Below are 24,431 nucleotides of genomic sequence, written 5' to 3' on the forward strand. Positions count from 1 at the left end.
TGAACAAAGGTTTGTTCACAAATAGATTTGAAGGTTAAGATGAGTGAGAATAAAGCAAAAGTCTATCAGAGACCATTTTTCCTAGAAGTATTGTTCTTCTCCATGGGTTCCGCTTCTAGTGATAAATGTGTGAACCAAAAAAGAATGTAAGCAGGGACATGTAAAGGATGACATCTTCCTGAAAGCTGTTTTCTAGTTTGTTCTTAAAAGTTGTGAGAATATACAGGACTACATGATTCACTTAGAAAGAAGTTCTTATTTAAATAGATTAAAGTAGAAGACTAAGGAAGCAAGTACTCTAATTTCTTGAAAAAACAATGGTGCATGAGGCCAGTGGAATTAAGGATCGTTGATGACATCAAGAACTCGGGGAACACAGACCATCATGAAAATAATTAATGTCCAAGTGACTTGCTTTTCTTTTATGCAGCAGAATGCACCAGAGGGATCTGCCAAAACCAAATTTGCAAAGTCTTTCAACCCACTGCAACACAAAGGTGAGTTATAATAAACCAAAGGCTGTAAAAGGTAGGAAGAAAGAATGCGAGTACACTGCATGAGGAAATTCAATGGCAAAAAAAATCACGTGAGAATTGTGAGCGTATCAGCGTGCCGTGTGCCCCGAGTTCATCTGGATGGTGCTCAGTGCGGACGCACCATTGTGGCTATCTGATGCTCAGGGAGACCAGTGAGGGTCACTTTTAATTTCATCATGAAGTAGCACCATTTCCTCAGTTAGACATTATGTAAGTCTGTGACATTGATCATCGAGGCCATGGGGTGAAGGAGGGTGGCTAGACTAACACCAATTGTGTCCTTACTGGATAATCACTCTTGTGCCAGCTTCTGAGCAGTGGACAGGGGTCCTGGGGCTTGTGCCCTGATATTGGACATATCGTCCTCCCTAAAGTGTTCCTGGAAAGGAAGGAGCCAGTACCTGTTAGAGGTGAGAGAGCACTGTCGCCTCTGCCTGTGATATGCATGTTTCCTGCGCTCATATATTGGCCATTGCTAAAGTCAGTAAAATTCAGCTACTGGAAGACTGGTATTTAAGCCCTGCAAAGAGTTGCAGTATTCCTGGAGGAGAAGGGTGGAGCTTGGGGGTTGTGGAAGAGATACTGCATTGTAAGGTGAATCTGAGACCCATTTCACATTAAATTATGTTAATATCCTTATCAAGGTAAGGAAATGGGCAGCTCATTTTAGATTCCATTCAAAATTATTTGAATTCCAGATAAAGTTTGGGTGTCTGAACTTGAAAAGGCACTTCCCCCTTCCCTCCCAGAATGTTCTGTGTGCTCATTCAGAAGCCTTGGGTCTTGTTATCACTGTCACCAACCAGTCTTTTCACAAATTTCTGAACCTCTTTGCATGTTTATTCCCCACCAGTAAAACAAAAAACTAAGAGATCAGTAAAGTTTCTTACAGCAATAACATTCGTGATCTCAGATCTATGTAATCTCCGTTCGTAGTAATATCAAAGAGATGTGGTAGTTCTCTTCTCAAATGAGAGGTGCCTGACAAATCCAAGTTCCTAGGTTCCTTAGTGAAATGCTGTGCCTATTGACAGTTACATTCTGTATCTTTCCCTGCTGTCTTCCTAAAACTGTCCAGATTTGGAAGGAATTGCATGGGCTTGTTTTCATTTTGGTCTCATGCTTGATTCCAACATAGTCGCAATGATTCTTACCCTCTTTTTCCTGTCGTAGGCACTTATGCACTTTCTCATACTGGAGAGTCCTCTAACAACATCATGCTAACTCAGTTTTTATCAAATGAATGATGCTGGGAACCATGATCAAGGAAAGATTTTTGGAGCAACTTGACAATTAAGAGCTGAATGTCAGTGAAGAAATTAGCTCAATATTAGATGGAATTTTCTGATTTAGTGTCTGGGAGTAAAATGAGGAGTTTTCAGTGGCTTCATCACTGCCTTCTTTATCTTCAATGAAATGGAACGATTCATTTTCAAGTGGCTAGATCTAAAGGAATTGCTTCATGAGGTAGATTTTGTTGAAAATTATGCCCATTGTACCAGTTTTTCACTGCCTGTAAACTATGGTTTCCTTTTTCATAAAACAGAGTTATTCATGTGGCATTTCCAATCATCTAAATTGGAGTAAGAAAACTCCATGAGATAGCCCTTAGATAAAATTGATTGACCATTTTCACTTTCTTATCAAAAAGTCATCAATGCAAGTTTCCTTAAAGAAAAGGCATTTCTCTCCATAATTTTCCAGTTGGATTTTATGCTTATTATTTTTGCATTTTAGGTTTAGCCACTTAACTGTAAAAATTCATCAGAAATAAAGTGAGAATTTTAGTTTAGTAGCTTTGTAATAATTAGTCAAGAAGCATAATAATGTGATTCTGTATATAATGCAGTATTTCTCAGTTTACTAAGCACTTCTGTCTGGTCCCCAGTCTGGTGAAGGGAGGTATCCAGGAAGACCTGGTACAGAGATGAGGAAATGGAGGCTCCGAGAAATGAAATGGCTTGCCGAAGAAGCCAGTACTCGTGTATTGGGGACTTTTAGGATTCTGAGTTCCTAGTCCATTTCCACAGCCCCCTAACAGCCTTGGAAATTACCTACAATCCTAAGAAAGCTTTATGAGTGAATATGAGGTCCATTACTCCCAGAATTTTATCTGCTTAAGTGGCAAATTGAGAGAGTTTGGTTGTCAGCTTCAGGAGATACCCTAAAACACCCAAGCTTTCTTTCATAATATACTATAGGTACTTTTAGAAGTAATTCTCCTGGACAGCTAATGTCACCATTGGATGAAATACAGAGCAGCAGGGAAGTAGATGCTATGTGAAGTGACATTTCCCTTCCAAATTTCCATCCTTGGCTTCCTTGAGTGTCAATCCTGACTGTAGTGCTTGGAAGAACCAAGACCTTTGATTTGTCTTTGGTTCCAGAGTTTCCTAGAAATCTGTACTGCTCATTTTTAAAGCAAGTGTTGATTTCTTCAACAATTATTGTGATGGTGATGGTGATGGTGATGGTGATGGTGGTGATGATAATGGCAGTGATGATGGTGATGGTGACAGTGATGGTGATGGTAGTGATGGTGGTGATGGTGACAGTGATGGTGATGGTGGTGATGATGGTGATGGTGATGATGGTGATGATGGTGATGGTGGTGATGCTGGTGATGGTGGTGATGATGGTGATGATGATAAGAGGTCAAAGAAGAAGAAACAGCATTGATAAAGTGCTCACTATGTACCAGGCACTATTCTAAGTGCTTTGACTATATTACCTCATTTAACCTTCATGATAAGCTTGTGAGATAGGGAATATTATTACCCTGTTTTACAGCTTCAAAGACTATAGCTCAGAGAGGTTAAATAAAGTAAGCAACACAACAGGGATGGCAAGTGGCTGTTCTAGGATAGTAGTTATAGATGCTGAATTACAATAAAAAGAAGGTTATATAATCAGAAGGAATAGTAGTTTATTTAATTGTAATTAGAATAGACTCTTTGGGCTATGAGGGATCCCAGGCATCGTCTAGTCATTAGTTTACATGTAGACCTGATGTCCTAAATCTCAGTAGCCTGTGATTATAATATGAAGTCATGTCCACTTTTGGTGCCATAACAGAATACCACAGACCGGGCAATTTAAACAACAGAAATTCTCACAGTTCTGGAGGCAGGAAGTCCCAGATCAAGGTACCCTCAAGATCAAAGTTGTTTTCTGGTGAGGCCACTCTTTCTGTCTCATAGTAGACAGCCATCTTCTGTGTCCTCACATGGCCCCTTTCTGTATGCATGCAGATAGAGCTCTTTGGTGTTTCTTCCTCTTCCTGTCAGGGCACCAGTCCTGTCAGGTTGGTGCCCCACCACTATCACCTCATTTGACCTTAACTACCTCCCTAGCAGCCTTACTTCAAAATGCAGTCCCATTAGAGGTTGGGGCTTCAACATAACAATTCTGAAGGGACACAATTCGGTCCCTAACAAGTAGCTAGAACTCTTACTTGCCTGTTGAATTGAAATTAGGGTCTTTTTATATGTTCTTTAAGTTATTTTTTGAAGTCTCCAAGGGAACGGTGAGGAATAATCCCACAGATATAGTGGCCACAGTTTTCCAGGGCCACTGCATATGGCCTCACAGGCTGTGTACTCAATCGGGTGCCATTTTCACACTCTGTACTATTAATGGAGCCACCTGCAGTGTTCTAGGCCATAATCACAGTCATTTGTAGCCACCCTAGCTGGGTCCATGCACCCTGGCCTTCCTTTCTTATTCTGGTTCTCACATGTCCACAGTTGATCACTTTGGCGAATCCCATGCCTACCTATCATGGGAATACCAATGTTCATGCCAAGAGTTAGGATCCCATACTTTTCTAAAGCTCCCAGTGCCTGGGTGTATCCAAAGTCAATCTGCCTGTCAGGCTAGGGAGGTCAGATGTGAATGGCAGCACCCAGTTAAGAGTAAGCCCAGAGAGGTCAAAGTCCAGACTGGATAGTCCCTAACCATGTACTTTCATCACTATCCTACTGACAAGAGAGAAAAGACATGGATGCATTTTCAAGATGCCCATATAAGAGTCACAGATAGAGACGGCAGTAGAGCATATAAATTCTGTGCCAACAATTTGGTGCTCAGACCAGGCTTTCTGCCACAGCATGTCCTACTTAGGGCAGTGTATGAACACAGTCCCATGGAAACACTGAACATTCAGCAGACATGTTCAAGTAGGACATAAAACAGATTTCTGAATAGGCTGTTTTGAGAGAGACTTAAGAGTATCTGTTAGCCTCCTGACATGAACAACCTTCATAATATGCAAATAAAGAAAGCAAGGGGAACTTCTAGTTAATGATGGTAGATTAAATTGACATGTATACAGCAAGTCAAAATGCAATGTTCCATATGGTCCAAGCTGTGGCATACATGAAATACCGAAGTGACATGTACAAAAGAAGAGACTATAGACCAAGTAGATGGCTCCATACTCCACAAAGATATACAAGTCAAAAGAGAATTTCATCAGAAGAATTCCTTGGAGAAAGCTGCTCCATGATCCTCCTGACTCCATCTACCCACAAAGAGGAGAGAGGGAGAGATGCTTGCCCCTTGACCTCAAACCTGATGAGAGAAGGCTTCTCAGCCTTCTATTGGACCACAGCAATTAGGACACGTGGCTGACTAGGGTCTGATTGCCTGGAACTGAGGCCACAGCTGGGGTAGTGGAACCTTGGATGGGCTCTGTACTGAGACCTGTCTGCATGCCTAGAATTCGTCAGAGCAAAGGACATATATGTGTGTGTGTTTCCTACCAATGATGGTAAGAAAAACAGGAGGGAGGGACACAATATGGGGCTATTTTGGGCACTGTCTGAGGGCCATCCAAAGTGGTGGAGGGGTCCCAGCAGCAAGAAGCTGGACATGAGGCTTGATCAGGGGATGAGGAAGGAGTCACAAGTGACCACTTGTAATATAGATGAATTTGCATTGGTTAAAGGGATTGCAGGTGAGAGAGGTCAGGAATTTCTGAAGAGTTCTTGGATGTACCCTCCCTCATTACACAGAGAGCCTTGACACCCTATGAAGGTGACTTCATCTCATAAGACAAGCTTCTTTTCCCTGGATTTGGGGGAAGGGAGCTCAGTGCCCAGTGTGGAAGGAGAGTTAACAAAAGCTGAGCAAAAATGTCACCCAGCAAAGGCAGCTGACCCAGAGTGAGAGTCAACCCACAGCAGGACTCAGTTGGGAAGAAGAAAAATGGAATGCTAAATTATTGGAGTTTTTAATATTACACGAGACTAGACATCTTTTTTACCAAACTGACAGCGTGTTTGCTACTTAAAGTCACCAAAATTCTGCTATTACCTGAGCATGTTGGAGTAATATCTGGAATATATCTGGTGGGAAAAAAAGGCTCTTTCCACTGAATACATTTTAAAAGGATGATGAAAGATTTTTTAAAAAGTGTGTTTAATCACATGCCATATGCCATGTTTGTCTAACCCACTGATTACCTGCACATTTAAATCAGCTCCCTTCGAAAATGCTACTGAAAACAATAAAAGAATCAACAAAAGAGAAAGACATTGTAATCATTTCTATCCCTGTGTAAAAATGATTGTCACAGACTTAGTGGCTTAAAACAACCCACATTTGTTACCTCAGTTCACCTGGGTCAGGAATCCAGGTACAGCTTATGAGTCTTCTATGCAGGGTCTCACAAGACTGAAATCAAGGTGTGGGCTGGGCTGCATTTTCATCTGGAGGCTCGAATGGGTAAGAATCTCCATCTACCTCCAACTCATTCAGGTTGTTGGCAGCACTCATTTCCTTGCAGTTGTGGGAATAAGAAACTTAGATATTTGCTGACTATTGGCTCGAGGCTACTCTGACACCTAGAAGCCACCTATACTTCCCTGCAATTCTCCAAGACAGCCACTTATGTCATTAGGCTTGCAAGAAGAGCCTTTTACTCTTGTCTGCTTTTAAGACAGTCTTGTATATGGTAAGGTAATCAGAGGAGTGACATACCATAACTTTTGCCATATTCTAAGGAGTAAGTCATTGGTCCTGGCCACACTCATGGGGATGATAGATGAAAATAGACCCACAGTTATGATCTGAATGTTTGTATGCCCCATATTCATATGTTAATACCTAACACCAACACGATAGTAGTAGGTGATGGGCCTTTGGGAAGCACTTAGGTTATAAAAGTGGATTCCTCATGAATGGGATTAGTGCTTTTATAAAAGAGATGCCACAGAGTTCTCTAGCCCTTTTCACCACGTGAGGACACAGTGAGAAGTCAGCAATCTGCATCCCCAAAGACGTCCTCACCAGAACCCAGCTGCGCTGTCACCTGATCTTGGACTCCCAGATTCCAGAACTATGAGAAATATATGTTTATTGTTTATAAGATCCCCAATCTATGGTATTTTGTTATAGCATCCCAGTTGGACTAAGCCTTCATCATGGTGAAAGTTAAGGTCACTGAATTAAAAAAAAAAAAATCCAAAAGTTTTCAAAAAGAAAAAAATAGGTTTTATATAAAGGGTCAACATCGGAATACTATCAGAACTCTTCACAGCAATGCTATAATCTGGACAGCAGTGGAGAAGGCCTTCAAAATATCGAGAAGAAATGATTGCAACCCAGAAGCAATTAAGTGTGAGGAAGAATAAAGGTATCTTCAGACATAGAAATTTTTGCCAAATTTTCCTGTAATGCTTCCTTTCCCAAAAGCTGTTGGGGAATGGACTGCACTAAATGTGGAAATAAACCCCCCAAAAAGATGACTTGGGACACCCCCAAAATAAAAGATTCAATGGAAGAGAGAACAGTGGGAACCTTGCTACCCAGACCACAGCTGTGGGGCCAGTTCAGGCTGGACCTATAGGGGAGATTCCTCAAGAAAATGGAAATGATAGGACACCTAATGTGATAGAATATTATTTAGAAGAGATTTACATACCTGGGGGTGGGGTGGGATGAATATTGATAAGAACACAGAAATCCAAGCAAGTGAAAAAAAGTGGTTGCATCTTAAAGAAACAAAATGTGTAGAAAAGGAAAAACAACATACCACCAAGCTCAGCTATGAATATCATATACAAAGTGCCAATAATGTAAACTGACTTTGATATAACCAAAAGAATAACAGAAGTATATTGGGAAGGTAGAGAATAGGAGGTATAGTTTGGTGGATGGCAACAGAAATATAAATCTTCTTTTTTTGTTTTTGGAAATCAATAAAACTGAGAAACCAAGAAGCATGATAATCATTATTTAGAAAAATGAAAATAAATACCAGAAGAATGAACTAAACCAGTTGAGATTGTCTCTGAGAAGCAGGGAATTATAGAGTTATTTGACTCTTGAAACCATATCCATAACTGTGGTTATATTTAATGTATAAATGCATGTGTATATATATATGTGTGTATAAATTGGAAAGATTATGGGATATCCTAAAGTTGGAAGTCTCCTTTATGCATTTGCTTGAACTCAGAGGCCACACTGCTCTCCAACCTTACGTGGCACTGGTCTACTGCTTCAGCTCTTTGAAATGCCTGAGACCTCCAGTCTGAGGTGTCGAAGAGGCCACTGGGTGTCTTAATCTACTGGTCAAGGGAAGATCTGGGTTAGAGATACATTCCTAGAGTCATCGGCCTAGATATGTTGCTTAAACCATGAGAACAGGTGAGATCACCTGCTGGGTGTGGGGAAAGAAGTGAGGAGGTCCAGCCATTGAGCCTGAGCACCCCATCCTCTAGAGGTGGGGAGGGGAGGAAGACAAGGTAAGGGACATGAAAAGGAGCAGCCTATGTAGTAGAAGGGACCAGGATAATGTGATGGCCCAGGAGCTAAGTAAAAAAGCATTTCAAGAAGGATTTCAAGGATAGCAACTGGGTTAAATATGGCTGAGAGTCAAGGAAGGTAACAATAGGCCCATTTCAGTTTAAAACATGAAGGTCACTGATGTGAGAGCAAACTTGGCACTCAGAGTAAGAAATCCCACAGTTAGAAACTTTCACACTGAATACGTCGAATGGAATCATGTTTAGGCTTTGCCTGTCCTTACAGTGCATAAGCTCTTTCTGAATTGTAACTAGCTGTTTTAGAAAGACTAAGTTTCTCCAAGTTTTTCTGATGCTTCCAGGACAAATGAAGGGGGTGAGGGATAGTCATTCTGTAGTACCTGGAATGTTTCTCAATCTGATGCAAGTTTCTGGGAAAGTCCCAAATCTATTTCCTACAGAAAAGTTCTTTTATTTTTAACTTTTTTTTATTAAGGTATCATTGATATACAATTTTATGAAGGTTTCGTAGGAGCAACATTGTGGTTACAACATTCACCCATATTATCAAGTACCCTCTGACACACCCCACTGCTGTCACTGTCCAGCGTAGTAAGATGCTGTAGAGTCACCACCTGTCTTCTCTGTGCTATATATACTGCCTTCCCCATGACCCTCCTACATTATGTGTGCTAATCATAATGCCCCTTAATCCCCTTCTCCCTCCCTCCCTCCCTACTCACCTCCCCAACTCCTTCCCTTTGGTAACCGCTAGTCCCTTCTTGGAGTCTGTGAGTCTGCTGCTGTTTTGTTCCTTCAGTTTTGCTTTGTTATTATACTCCACAGATGAGGGAAATCATTTGCCCTACAGAATGATTCTTAAATGGAAAGACAATCTGCCTTCTGTTAAGAAGGCAGCAGAGCTGTGCTGTATGTACCTTTATCATACTCGAGGGGGCAGACTTTGACCAAGAAATACATCCTGGACAAATTGCTCAAAGCTTAAATACACCTGGGATCCACTCTGGAATTTGGGGTATGAAAGGCGTTTTAATCCAGCTGCTCTAATTAGGAACACGTTACAGTGTTCCTGCTGTGTTTTGTATGGTCAAAGAGATTAGGGAGCTAAGAACATAGCTCTGTTTGGGGAGGGCAAACAATACTTGTATTTCCTGCGTGAATGCCCAAGGGTATTGGGGAGCTGTGAAGGCTGCTTCCAAGCAAGGCAGGAATTAGCCACGGTTGGTGGAGGATTTTCACCTGTTAGAAAACCAATGTTTTATGTAAATTTGGGCTACATCAACAGGATGTATCTTGATTACCTTTGACAAATACAAAGTTAATTCAAGCATGTGGTACAAAATAGATTGGGAATATTCTTGGCTTTTTAGATTCATCTCTTACTTGGGGAGGAAATAGTCTGGTATATTTTATACAGTCTTGGCAGATATAAACCACCCTTCCAAGACAGAATTTCTCAAATTCTTGACAGATTCCATTTGGTACCCAAGGCCTTTGGGGTGGAGGGAACAACGAACAAACCTAAAACCGGCTACGTGTAAAGCAGGGATTGACTTGGTTGTCCAAGTGTCATCAGGGAAGGTCTGGGCTGCTTGCAGTTTGCTCCTCGCCCTCACCTTACTCCAGGGCCAGCCTTAGCGCGCTGAGTGTTCGAAGGACAGAGTGGGAGAGGGAACAGACATGATGTAGACTTCATGATCGTAGCTTTTGTGTGAGACTCAGCATAGCTTCTCTCCCCTGAAACTCAGAGCACACGGTATGCTGTGCATTATTCCCCCCTTTGGTAATCAAGGAAGCCGGGGCTCAGAGCTTGGGTAACCCGCCCAGGGTGAGAATGAGCAGTGGGAGGGGACCCTGCTCCCAGAGCTCCGCTCCACCTCACTCCTGACAGGCAGCCATGATGCCTGAAGCTTTATGAATCAGGGTTTATCCCTTTAGGATAAATGTTGGACCCAGAGGCTGTCTTTGAAAAGAATACCATTCCTAACACATGCCATGAAGTTAACTGTTGCAGATACTTCACTCCAGATTCTCCTGATCACCTGGGCATGGTCGGGGCAGGGCTGGAACTTGAGAAAAGAACTGAAACAGCCGGTGATGGAGGAAAAGTCCAGTCGTTCATCCTCCCAGGACCCGTTTACGCTTCACCTGCCTTGATCCTAACCAGTTGTGCCTGGTTACATTTCCTTGATGGCCTCCTTTGGGGCTGATGTGGAGGGTTTTCTCTGGGACAGAGTCCTGGTGGGCGCTGGCTTCCACCTGGCCTCAGTCCTTTCTCTGCGCTTCAGTTTCCCTTGTAGAGCCACAGGTCTGAGTTCCATAGATAAGCTCAGAGATCCCTTCCAGTTCCGGCTCTGACTCTCTATCTCTTCCTAGGTAACACCCTGGGAGAAGAAAAATTTATCACCAAAGAGGACCAGTCCAAGTGGTTTTGGCAAGACCTTATCTTGCTGGGTAGGAATCATAGATAAAGCATTTCCAACAGCTACATTTATGCCAACCAGATGGGAGGCAACACCCCTTTGGAATTGGGACCTGTTGCTGGAAACCAGAGCAGAGAAGCGCCCCAGTGTGATGCACTCCCAAAGGACACATAGTTTTTGTGGATAAGGTTTCCGGGTTATTAGAGCTGTCTCCTCCAGCCGTGCCCAGACAAGGCAGTTGTGAATTCAGTGACAACATGCCGCCGCACACCGCCAAGGGAAAGTCTTTGTGATGTGAAATCTTTGCCCAGTGCTGGTGATAATGTGACTTTGTTTTGCTAAAGTAGGCTGGGTGGGTGGCCAGCCCCACTTGTCTTCCCTTTTACTGGATTATGGGAAATCTCCATCAATTTCAAAAAGTAATAAAAAGAAGTCGTATTCCTGGAATCATTTGCAGAATTTATGTTGACAATTATGTTTTAAAGTCTGCCATGGCAGGAAGCGCCCTGCTTTCTCTTTAGAGCGGTGATTCTCCAAGTGCATCTCTGACCAGCAGCACCCATGTGACCTGGAATTTGTTAGAAATGCTAATTTTTGGACAGACCTCCTAGGTCAGAAACTCTGGAGTGGGACCCAGGGGCTTAACGTTTTAACAAGGCCTCCGGGGGACTCAGGTGCACACTCACATTTGGGAATCATCAAGATGGGGGGCTAGAGATTACCACCAGCAGGCTCTGGAGTCCCCCTTAGATGGGAGGGTAGAGGGTGGGAGTGAGGACTTTTTTGTTTCATCGTCTATGGCTGACACTCCTGGGAGCCTCACGAATCAAGAAAGTCTAGGTAATGGGAGCGGAGAAGTGTTCATTGCTGGATGGCAGGGTTCGAGGCAATGTCATGTAACTGTTAGGAAAGCAAGGGTTTGAGGCTCGGCTCCAACACTTACTAAACGTGTGAACTTGGTTACATTGCCAAACTTTAGTTCCTTCAGCTGTAAGCCAAGGTGGTAACTCCCTATAAAATTATTGTTGGGAGCACACGAGGGAAGCCCGGAAGTTCGCTGCGTACTGCCTGGCAGCTGGGAAGCCTCCAAAAAATGGTGGCGATGAATAATATTAATAATGCTAATTTTACAACTGGAGCATGATTCTATATGACATCGTTACTGCTTCAAAGCAGGGTGCTTTGAGGAAAGGTGCAGTTGATCAGGGCCAGTGATAAAGGGTTGGGATCTCAGTTGTGCTACTGACCCCCTTGGAAGAAGCTCTCTCATCTCTGTTTGTAAAATGGGAAAAATGACAATTACCTGCTGGGTCACTGGGAGGCTTTAATGGAGAAGTAAAGAAAGCAACTTGTGTAGTGTCTGAATACTATAGGTGTTAAATAGAATTTCCTTTTTAAAGTGGGAAAATGAACCCAGTTTTTTAAAACTATGAATGTCAGTGTGCCAGGGATTTAATCAAGAAAAATATTCGTACTGGGGCGTTCTATCCAGATGGCTTAGGAAATACCTGTTTAAAAATGAGGAAAAAGACCACAGAGGGTCGTGAAGGAGAGCGGGATCCCTATGTATATTTCTTTTTCTTGTTCATTATCCTAAAATGTTTAATGACCCTTGACAAGTATTAAGAAAAATAGCCCAGGCAAAAGGAGGCTTTCAAAAGGAAGCATACTAAAGAATTACAAACCGGGAGATCTTTAATTATTTTTTTCCTTGTTAACCTAAAATAAACTTTAGAAGTATATAAAGAAGCATCGCTATTAACTTCTACCTGGGCATTTCCAAATGTACAGTATTCTCAGGTTCCCACATTACAACCCTTTCTAGCCCATCTCTCCCTCTGCCCTTGTTTTTCTCAGTAAGAAAGACCAGCCACCAGCCTCAGATGTTTTTCCCAGGCCTATCTTCCTTTCTCCCTCCCCCTCCACCACTGTGGGTACATTTTCCTCATCCTGGCATTTCAGGTGCTGGTGGGACGTGGTGTTACATGGGACAGTAATATACCTTTAACTGAGTGTTCAAATGAGCCCAAGTTTACGTTCCAAATACAAGTATAATATGTGTAGAAGGTGTGACTGTGAGGTAGTGAGGCTGACTCTTTGTTTCCCAAAAAGGAATTTTGACTTGTATGTATGCATTCACTTGAGGAAGTTTAGGACAGTGGTCCGAAATGTGGAATCTGGACTGCGTGTCTGCATTAGAGCTCTTACCCTTAGCCGTGTGTCCTCCAGCAAGTGAATCAGTCCCTCCAAGTCCTCAGGTTCCTCATCAGAAAAATTGAAATGGAGATATTATCTGCCCACAGGGTCATTAGGAGAACTAAGTAAACTAGTGCATACAGCAAAACTCCTGGAACACTGTATGTGCTTAGTGTATATATTAGCTATATGTTTAGTTTTTATTTTATTATAAATAGAAGAAGCACATATGATAGAAAGTAAGAATTCCTTTCCTTATACTTTGACCTCCTTGATCCCCACAACCCCACTGAAGAAATAATCATTGTTAAATCTTTGGAATATATCTTTCAAGAGTTTATCCTTCCACACAGATGGGACCAACTTTATACATACATACGTTCTCCCTTGTAAACTTATATCTGATGCTTATTTCAAAAACTTCACAGAAGAAATTTGGAAATTTTCTATGATGCTGAACCTGGTATGAAGTAGAGAGAACAGATTTCACATGTTTAGAGTTTTGGAGTTCTACCTAATTTTAAAAATAAAAACTGCCTTTTTCCATATGGCTACTTATATCCATCCACAAAAGATGGATCTAAATGAAATTTATTTTCTCAAAAACACATCCCTCTCAAAGCTGCTGATATTGTCATCCCGAAGATATTTAGAAGATCGTGATGTTTGTCCTGGAGGTAACTCTTGTGTTAACTCTGAACACACATACCCGCTTTCCCCCCCATCTCTGTGCCAGCCCAGTAGTGCTCTAGAGTCCTAAATCTGTGTTAACTCTGGGAATCTCCCTCCAGTCAATTACCCAGCTTCATGAGTAAAAATACACAGTAGACACAGATGTGGGCAATGAGCAACTTCGTTCAAGATCTGAGATTATCTGCAACTTCTCCTGCCAAGAGGTGAGACTTCATTTCAGAAAAAAAAAAAAAAAAGAAAGTGCCATTTTTCAGAAAAAACTACAATATCATAGTTACTTTAGTTCTAGGATAAGGAGTAAAGCACGGCCTCCTTTTTATTTTCACCTTATGAAATGACATCTCAACTCATTCCATATTTTCTTGCTTGGAACATTTCCCTTTCCCGAATATATTCTATAGATCTTAGGTTAGATCCTATTTTTTTAGTTGAAGCTAAATCAGGGGATCTGACTACATTTGAAGTCGTTGTGCACAGTAAGCGCCACTGCACGTACACGATCCTCAGAATTCATAGACCAGACAAGCAAAATAAACAACTGGCTTGTTTGTAAAGGGCTGAATTGTTTTGTTACCTCCATTAACATTGGTAGTCATGCAAACTGTGGAATGAGCAATCAGACTTCATGCTTCTAGGCCTGGGCAGGGAGCAGATCAGTTCAGAAAAGGACCTTTACCCTCACGCACTTCTGAAAGGGTAGAGGGCATTCTTTGAGTTTTTTCACTTTTACTCTGATGGGGAAATGGGACTGTATTTTCAGCAAACACCACTGGAGACCAACCCAGTCAAGAGAACAAACAGCACTAGCTCTGCAGGTCTCTGAAATGGCTCTTCTTGGAAGTGTTTCAGCCTGGGTCTCACTGTGAGCCTTTCTAAGTTTCATTCATCTGCTTGACAAATATCTACTGTGTACCTATTATGGGTTAGGCACTGTAAGTCCGGGGAGATGGAGAATCCTGGGGCAAAATACCCCTGAAAACTGAAATCAGTCAAAGGGAGAAATAAAGTTTAAAATCAGTTTATTGCTCACAAACTGCAGTCAGGGGCCTGCTCTCTTTCCTCCAGCAGAAGCAAAACCAGCCCTCCCCCTCACCTCTCAGGCACAGATAAGCCCTCCTTGCCCAGGTAATTACCCACTGATATGAAGATGAACTTCTCTCCACCCCTGAGGAATGGTGCAAATGCACTAAAGCCATACTTCTTTCCACCTCTGAACGCCTATTGATATGCAGATGTACTAAAGCCAGGTGAGATATTCTGGAAATGTTACAATTTTACCCACAGGCACTGTTCTAGGGATTGGGGATTCAGTGGTGAAAGAGATGAATGGGGCAGAAGAGGCTCCTGCCCATAAGGAATGTGTACGTCTCACCTGTCATGTATGTCCACACGGTTCCAAGCCCATCACGAGTCTGCCACTTTTCAACTTGCCTGGTAGGTCTCTTCTTGCTCTCTCCTCACCTCTGCTATCTTGCAAGGTTTTATTTTTTATCAACTTGGAGTATTTCAGCCCTGTAAATAAATAACTTGGTATTCATCTGCATTTATGCTCTTGTTTCCAAGGTGGTGTTTCCCTCACCTAGGAAGCCCACCCAGTCTCTCTCCTATCTTTGCACATCTCCCTGGCTTTTCAAGGTTCGGATGGCATCCCAAGCCCTGTGTGAAGACATTCCTGCTGATCCTGCCTCCATCAAATCCCCTCTCCTCTACACCTTATAAGTACTCAACAGCCACCAGTATGTTACAGCAAGGTATTTATTGCATACTTTTTCTATCATTTGCTGCTTTTCATCTCCTTTGTTTAATTCTGTGATGGTAGCTGGCCCTTTGGTATTAGAGTTGAATATGAACTGTATGCATTTGAACAACACCTTTTCATTTTCTAGTTAAAAAGGTTTTCAGTAATTGAGTTACATGCTGAGTCATGTATATATATGTATGTAAGGAACTCATATACTCATATTCTGAGTTCCTATTGTGTCCAAAACAATGTGGTGCTGTGGGAAATAGAAGGAAGTTGAAAACACAATATACGCCCTTGAAAGAGTCACATTTTTCTAAATGAGACAAGAAAGGCCAAGAAATGATTCTATCATTTTGAAATTAAAAATAACCCCCTGTTGTAATTCTTGGTTTCAGTTACCAGGAACTGCTTGTGGGTACTGTGAGTATGCCTGTGAGTGTGCGATCATTAAAGTTTGGGGTTTGCGTTACCTTTGGTTTATAGGAGGAGAGGTCGGTATTATCCTACTTTAGAGAACTTTTATGTTATGCTAAAATTGTCTACAGGAGAGCTGGGTGATAAGAAAAAAGCTAAAAACGATTCCATTGATCACTCAGGTGTTGAAAATTTAGAGAAGGCTGGCTCCACTGGGAGGCTGACCTGTAGTTTCTGAATCCTAACCAATTAATCTGTAAACTAGTCCTAAGTAATCAGTCATCCACCGACATTTTCCTCTTCATGCAATTTGAAAAACGGGCATTGCTTTGGTCAAAACAATTTCACTTTCTATATTATTCATTTGTAAATCTGGTGTAAGAAAAAAGTAGGTCTGGTTGTGGGGAGAAAATATGGTCAGAAGAGGTGAGAAAAGTATAGCCCATTCTGTATGCAAGGGGATGAGGGGTGACATTTTATTGTCCTAAGTGGCATATGCTGATTTTTGCTTCTGTGTTTCTACAGTCTTTTTTTGGATGTTATGGTATTTTCCACTCTGTTTGTATGTGTGTACACCTGCATATACCAGAGAATATTTATAATTTTTTTTTTCATTCACTCAGTCATTCCTTTTGATGGAAAATAAAGTTGTATTTCCCATTTTGTTTTATTTTTGTCCTATTTGTGTGTTTTTCTCTATAACAAATGGCAAAAGCAGAAAGGGTCCCAGGCAAATTACTGTGAAATCACTGAAGATGAAATGTGGAAATCCTGGAATCACTTTGAGGTGCCTCTTTTAGAAGTCTGTCTGGACATTCAAATATCTTAAACAGCAGTGCAGTGTGCCTATTTGAGTATGAAATTTAAAAGGGGAACAAGTGGTCAAACTCCAAAGTAAATAGAAGAAAAGAAAGATAACTGGGATTCTGAGTCCATAAGGTGGCAGATGCCTGAGTCCTCATCCTATGACCATGCCCTGGGATCTGTTTGTGGCTTGGAAGATCTAGGACCTGTGGGGCAGAATTCTACTGTACCTCTACGGCTCTAGCTAGAGTAAACTCTCATTGATATTTTAAATTCTAAACTGGAAGCTGGAACACATTAGGTTTCTACACCATGGGAAGACACGTTTGCCATTTATGTTAGCGTATCCCTAAAATGTTTCTTCCTGTCACCAGATTCGCGGTCCTTTGAGGGTAACACCACATGGCTCACTCCTCTGGATAGCCCCTGCCTCAGCACAGATTTCATAACATTTCTTCAAAGAGTGAAGGAATGAAAGACTCATTTATTAGGCAGAGACACAGAGAGAATGCTCACTGAGAAACTCTATTCTCTCCACAACTGACTGACTTGAAGGTAAATTCCCATTTTTTAAGTTTAAACATTGCCATGAAGCCTGGTTTGTGGCTGAAGACAATAGGAAGGAGAAGCCTCTGTTGTGCTGTAAGGAAATGCGGAACCTGAGTTGGGGAATAGAAAGTGCAGTTCGTGGAACCCCTAAGTGTGCACAACTGAAAAAATCATTAAAGCGGAAGAATGGAAATTTATCATTGGTTAGTGGAAAGACATACACACACAATTTAAAGGCATGCACAAGGCTATGCTCTAAAAATGTCCCCATGTCATAAGCAAATTTCAAAAAAATAATTTTGATGAGCTGCATGCTCCTTCATCATGCTGTAGTACTATATTTAATTTAACAAATCTCTCATTTGGCGAGGCTCTGTAGTAAAGAATCGATCTTACCCAAAGAGAGGTTTAACCTCTGACTTTAGTTACTGGGAGGTTTTCCTCTGGGCCTGTGGATGGTCCTGCCTGAGGGACTAACCTAATCAGAGGGATTAGATTAGTTTTGTTTACCTTACGGTCTTGTGCTACATTGAGCAATCTAACAGTGTGATTTATGATGGGGACTTGAGGCCACGCAGCATCTGCTCTGCCTCTGGAGGGGCTGGAGACTAGGTAGGATGTGCCACACAGTCACCCAGGCATCACTCATCTATGTGATTGAGCCCCAAGAAAAACTGGATACCCAGGCACTGGGTGGTCTTCTCAGGTCGGCAATGCTCTGTGCACATAGCCATACGTTGTTCCTAGGGAGCACTGCCTGTGATCATTCTAGGAGAGGACAAATGGAAGTAAAACTTACTAGGAGAAAATGTATTTTATCATATTGTTTTATTTGGAGAGATAGACCTCTGTATTTGCTCTGTTAGCATTATGGGGGAAAAGCTCATTCAACTGCATTTTCCAGGTGAGTGAATTATTAAGTACTTTCTCATTTGCCAAGATAGACATATGACCTAAAAATGTCATTGGCAGACTGCATTCTTCCTGGAAGTTGCAAGCCTGAGATCCAGGAAGAGACAGCTGGAATCACATTCAGAACGCAGGTCAGGTTTAAAGGGCTCCTATTTTGTACTCCCAAGTAGCCAGGCAAAAACACCTTCTTTTCTCAAGCATGCGGGTCCTTTGATCAAGATCTCACTCTCAACAGAAGGCTTATCTCCTCTATTGTTTTCACACTCAGCTCTCTCCTGCTTTTTGACTGTATTTCAAAGGATTTGAGAAGTGGTAGTTACATGCGGGCAGTGTGCAGAATCAAATGCATTGCGTAAGAAAACCTGTGGGTCCCTACCTCGTAGGAGTGACAGTGGGACTCACATAGCAGCTCCATGACTTACCGATGGTGTGACTGACATTGGGCAAGTTTTCACTTCTCAAAGCCTCAGTTAAAATATACAAATTCACACCCACCTTGAAAAGTGGTTATGAGCATAAAATAAGCAAATACAGTATACTAAAGTGCTTACCATAGTGCCTGTACACAATATATTACAACCACTATAATTGTAAGAATTAGTACCAAAAGTATACAAAGAGCATGATTCTTCAAATTTATATCCAAAAATACACTATTCCTCACTGTAGAAAGTCTGTTCTTAATATGTTTTAGATACATAAACCTAAGTGTGACTAATCTAAGTATTTAAAATGTTAGCAATAAATATAATACTAACTAGAGTCAAAAGTACTGAGCACCTACTATGTGCTAGAAACTGATCTAAGCACTTATATATATATTCATTCATTTAATCCTTACAAATCTATAGAAGTAAACAATGCTTATTCCCATTTTATAGATGAAGAACCTGAGGCACAGAGAGGTTGGAAACTTGCCCAGTGTTTCATGTGCAATCAATGGCAGAGGCAGTTTTTGATGGGATAGAGAATAAAAACTGAATAGAAACACAGTGGGATGGCAGCTCTCCATTTCCGTCTATGCAATTCAGCCCATAGTCTTATTTTTTGCATTCTTCCCAGGTAGACAAAACTTTCTGACGTCAGAACCTGTGCCTTACATGTCTCTTACCTCTTACAAAATTGAAGGTGCAGTAGACAATATTTGTTCTTGAATAACTGACTTTATCTTAATATTATATCCAGACTTTAGTTTAGGAGAGAAATCTCATTTTCAAAGAAATACATTTAGTAGCCATAATCAAGGATTAGCAAACTTAAGTTTGAAAACCTTTAAGCTTTCCCCCCATACTTTGTCCATGTATTTCTCACAACCCCACTCTAGGATGATTCTAGGTAACTCTATCCTTCAAAGTTGCTCACCATCAAGGTACACATCTCTCTCTTTTAAAATGATTTTTTTCACAGTGTCACTTCCTGCTAACTTTGGATTCTCCATGTCTATTGAAACACATAATCAACAGCTCCCAAACGATAGCTGGCATTTCTTCTGAAATAAAAGTATCTGAATCCATCCTTCAGACAGAAAAGACAATGCTTATGTTTCAACTATGTGTCACTGGTCCTACAATGAAGCCTTGTTCTCTTGGAGCATGTACTGCTTTTCATACCTCCTTCAGAAGTACTCGTTTATTGGCAGTGTCATCCTTCTTAAAGAAATTTTCCTTATCCCAGGCCTTGAAAATTAGCCCTTACAGATTCAATAACATTATCATTCTCTCCAACAAGTTATCAGGAGACTTGCTTTGAAGTGTCGGAATGACCCAGTTTCATCAGAAAGTGCATGGCCTTCTATTGATGAATTCAAGGCGAAGGGCTGTAATGCTGGGTTTAAGACTGAATGCACAAAATCTCCTGTGTCATCAAACAGCAGAGGATCCCATCCTTATCATGGGATTTTAGAGTCTGACTTTTTATTGTCTTTTCTTCCCCCTTTTTCTAAAGAGATTTATTCAGTCTATCCTCAAAGCGCTTTGTCTGCTCTAATTCATCAGTTTGAAGTAGTAAAGGGAGAGGGTTGATACTGGTTATTGGATATCACATTGTCAAGAGAGTGTGCTATTTATTACCTCATTTGTCTTTGGGCTGACAAAAGAATCCAATGTCTAAATTATCCCATGTCTTTTAGTTCTCTTCCAGTTGGAGTCATACCCAGTTCTTCTACATTTTCCCCTCCACACTTCAATGGCCAGCATAAGGACTACCTTTACTGAATGCTCGGTAGTCTTTTTGATCAGTATTTACATGTGAATAGAGTGAAAACAAAATGGAATCAAAGTTCACCTTGAAAAATAGCTTCATAAGACAAATACCCATATTGAGAAGTCACACTGGAGATGGCAAACTGTCACCCAGGAAGTGGAACAGAGGCCAAGACTTCTCAGGGTTGGAAATGATGGCTGTGTCCTAGCTGGTATCAGATGAAATAGCTGACTTGCATTCAGGGGCTATACGCTATGAGTCATATGTATCGCTTAAGACACACTCAGTGTGGCAAGAGTCATACTCAGTGTGGCAGAAACAGGGCAACAACGGACTCAACTCTTCCTTCCCCAGACCTATCTGTGGAAACTGGGACAGATATAAATGGAAGCCCACAGAATGTGTCTATGTATTGTGAAATTATAAATCAAGTGAGCAAACAGTTAGGTAAAATGTGTTTCACCCTTCTTCCTTGACCAATAGACCTTCATAATGGCCCAGTGGCAGGGTTCAAACTGGGGCTGTTTCAGACTCCTAGAAGGTTTGCGCCAGGATGTGGCCGAGAGGTCACTGCCAGCCACACCTCTCCTCACAGGGCCAAAGGACAAGCCCACCCAGAGCCCACAACCCATGCTTGCTAGATTCCACTACAGTCCAGGACCCTGGAACTCCCTGCCAAAGATCTCACTGGGCCTATGTGGGGCTTCTCCCCTGGAGTGGACTGTACCACTTGTGTGCACACTCCTAAGCCCAAGGGGTGGCTAGGGGGCGGGGTGCAGAGTGCGTGGGTGGAATTCAGCTGTGCTAGCTTTCCTGCTCATGCCCTTGTGGTGCAGGAGGGGGCCAGGCATGTACACAGCTCAAGTGTGAGGTGGAGGAGGTTCACTCCTGCTCAGATCTAGGGGTGGTCCTGCCTACCTCCGATGTAGGCAGGCAGGATCCCCTCAACTATTTAAATTAGTTCTCTCTTGTTATTCCTCTGCTGGTGCTGTATAGTTAAATTGGTTTACCTTTAATAGTTAAATCTGTTATGAATACCCACCTGACCAGGCTGAGGCATGAGAAGCAGAACAGGTGGAGTTTGAGGTGCAGAGAGAATTCCACAGTTTGACTGGGAGGGTTGAGATCTCTCCTCATGTCCAGATTCTATGCCAGTATCTTCCACCCTCGCATCCTGTGGACGAAGGCTTTGGTAGTGAGCTCAGGCATCCGTGATTCTTTCTTGATTCTAATCACCAGACAGGATCTGTCTGTCATGTTCCCCGTTTCAGAAAATGTGCCCATCATTGATCTCCTCAGTCCCTCTAGCCATCCTGGGCATTGTCTTAACTCCTCCCTCTTCTCCACATGCTCCTTCCCAACCCATCTACTAGCAAATCCCTTTTGCTTCCTAAATGTTTCTCACATCTGCTCCCTGCTCTTTGTCCCCACTACAGCCGCCAGTTCAGAGAAGGGCCCTGGTGATGAATGTACAAAGCCTGACATGGTTTAAGCCCAGGTTCCCAAAATGAGGTCTGGGGATAACTGGTGGTTCCCGAAGAGCAATTCAAGGTTATTAAGTTCTTGCTTTGTCTCATTGCCCTTTACAGGTGTGTTATACTTTATACTGTTGTTTCTGCAAATATTTTGTATTATGTCAGAACTTTGTGTGAAAGAGTCATGTGTAAATTGCACAAGATAATAATTGACTGCAGACATTTAAAATGTTCCACTTTATATATAAAATTATACACCATGTTGTTTGAAAGCTTCCTTCCCTCAAACTAAGAGTGTTGTGAAGAAAACATAGCTTTCCCTCCAAATTTTTACAATGTCTCCAATGTACCCATGAATCTATTCTTTTATAACTTATCTTTCTGAGACTGATATGTATGTGAAAAATCAACTTTGTGTTGGTCACAGCCCTATTTCTTGACGGCTTGGGTAAATATTTGCCTTAATGTTTCAGAGAGATAGGAGCAGGGTGTTGAAATAAATGTGTCATTTGCCTTCCATGTGAATTGCCCTAGTAAATCTCAAAATGTTTGCTTTCTTGAGGCAGGGACTTCTCAGTTTTGTGAGGTGACCCACATCTTATCAAGAGGTGTCTACACCTTTGGTGCAAATGAGAGCATTGGAGAAAATACCCACATGGTGAAATAAGGATATTCATGATGAATGAATTAATTTTCCTCCATTAACAACACATCATATTTATGGCTTTGCAAGATTAGTTTTAGGGCAAGAGATTACTTCCACTTTTCCCAGGCTCAAGCTTTGTTCTTTACTTTCTCTTTTCAGATGATGGAATATTCCTCAGTGTAGAAACAAGGAGACCAGGTAGCCAAAATATTTTAGAATATTCTCATTTAAACAAACAGGAACAAACATGGTTAGAAAGAATTTCTCTTGTTTGATGTTGGGGTTCCGGTTGAGATTTTTCAAAGAGAAGTTTTGAAAACAAATATATTCTACAATCTCCCTCCCTGAGAGGCAGTAGCTATTCCTTTTTCTACCGATGTTTTCACTCCCATGAAGACTGAGAGATCTTTTCCTGAATCAGCAATTAGATTGCTACCCTCTAAGTATATTCTTCAGGAATCATTGTCTCCCCAAACTGGAGTTTCTACTTATCAGTGGCATCAGGCATAATGTGCACGTGAATATAGACAGGGAATTGAAGTAGGCATGGAGCTTCTCTGCACATCCCAAATTCTGGTTTCTAGTCCAGTTTCTGTCCCCAGTGAGCAATGTGTCATAACATTAGGCATTTCTGAGGTCCAGTTTCCCTACCCATGAAATGTGAGAGTTGAAGTAGATTAGGCTCATCAGCTTTACTGCACACATGCTGTCCTTTCTTCTCCCATATCCTTGGCAGATAGAGCTAATCCATCACTGAGCTATTTCCCACTTAGCCTTGACTTTGTATTACAATCCATCTCAACCAAGTGCTATAGGCAGCTGCTACCAATTGAGCAATTGAGTAGACTTGGTGTGCTTAAGATATAACTCATTTATTACTTCAAGAGTAGGTATTATTACCCAAGGGCCTTTCCAGTATAGGACCATACTTTTTTGTATTAACAGAATAAATATTTGGACATGTTCAGTGTATTTTATGATATTTTTTTATTTTTCTTTAAATTTAAGGATGATGCATGGAATGTGTACAATCAAAAACCGCTAGTTCAATGGGTGTATAGATAGAATTCTCACTTTCCATTTGCTAATCTATTTCGCCCTCGGAAAATTACCTTACTCATACCTGACTTGATTAACTTACAGATACTCTGAGCATCATATGTATGTGGAAATACTTTGGAAGCTATTAAATGAGATGGAATTATAAAATATTAGTGTTATTTTCCCTATGTCCTCAAATTATGAGGACTGAGGAACCCTGTTAAGGTAAATCAGCAATGTTTTATTTCAGTTCCTTTTCTCTTTTTGTAATGCTGAAGGGAAGAGTCACAGTCATTTCTGCTGTCTGACCCTTACAACTTCCTGACCCTTACAACTACCCTAACACATAAGGCTAAAAAGAATTCACCCACAGATCTGGAATTTGAATCGTTATTAATACCATGGAGAGCTGTGAAGAGAGCTTGCCTTTAATTCCTTAGGGACAGTTCTATTAGGGCCATACATTTCTGGATATTAAAGACAAATGAACATTTTTAATGAAAAATTTAACTTGAATAGATATTAAAATTGGCTCATTTAGAAAAATGGAGGCTTCCATAAATCCTTGCTTAATTTAGCTCAGTAGTTTCCTGACACTGTCTGTGTGTATGATTTCATGTTAGGGATAGGGAGGAGATAGGGAATAGAGAAACCAAGACTTGGACCATGGGAGACTCACAGTTTAGTAAGGGGAGTAGAAAAAGTAACCAGATAACCACAAAGCAAGAAGTATGTTCTTCCCAGAGGAGACTAGGAGATTCAAAAAGGGAGGAGAGAATCAGTCAAAGCTTCATAGAAGAGGAAGCCATGGAGCTTGGTTTTGAAGGACATGTAGCATATGCACAAATGAAGGCTGAGATTTCAAAGAATGAGCGTGATACCAGGGAGTGAGAGCCTGGGAGAAGGGAGTCCAATTTGGGAGCTTATTTAAAAGTCTAGGCAAGAAGTAATGATGGCCCAAATTAGGGAAGTGTTAGCAGAGACCAAAAAGAGGAGGACAGAGAGGAGAGACATAGCTGAGGTT

At 41.5% G+C, this 24,431-nt stretch overlaps 1 protein-coding gene across 6 annotated transcripts in view; it reads left to right on the forward strand.

The window, feature by feature from the left end:
* Positions 1–12,093, forward strand: part of ADGRF1 (adhesion G protein-coupled receptor F1) — a 49,027-nt gene extending 36,934 nt beyond the window's left edge. For 4 of the 6 annotated variants that reach the window (XM_057493825.1, XM_036927415.2, XM_036927414.2 and 1 more), the window contains 2 exons: positions 431–497; positions 10,685–12,092. In XM_057493825.1, the coding sequence (XP_057349808.1) occupies positions 431–497; positions 10,685–10,779 (162 nt within the window). In that variant the 3' untranslated portion in view covers positions 10,780–12,092. Of the gene's footprint in view, positions 1–430; positions 498–1,709; positions 2,080–10,684 lie in introns of those variants that run through there. The other 2 variants (XM_036927417.2, XM_036927418.2) reach the window with 2 other exon arrangements.
* Positions 12,094–24,431: the final 12,338 nt, after the last annotated feature.

The sequence above is a fragment of the Manis pentadactyla genome, chromosome 16 (assembly GCF_030020395.1).
Source record: "Manis pentadactyla isolate mManPen7 chromosome 16, mManPen7.hap1, whole genome shotgun sequence".
Classification (NCBI taxonomy): domain Eukaryota; kingdom Metazoa; phylum Chordata; class Mammalia; order Pholidota; family Manidae; genus Manis; species Manis pentadactyla.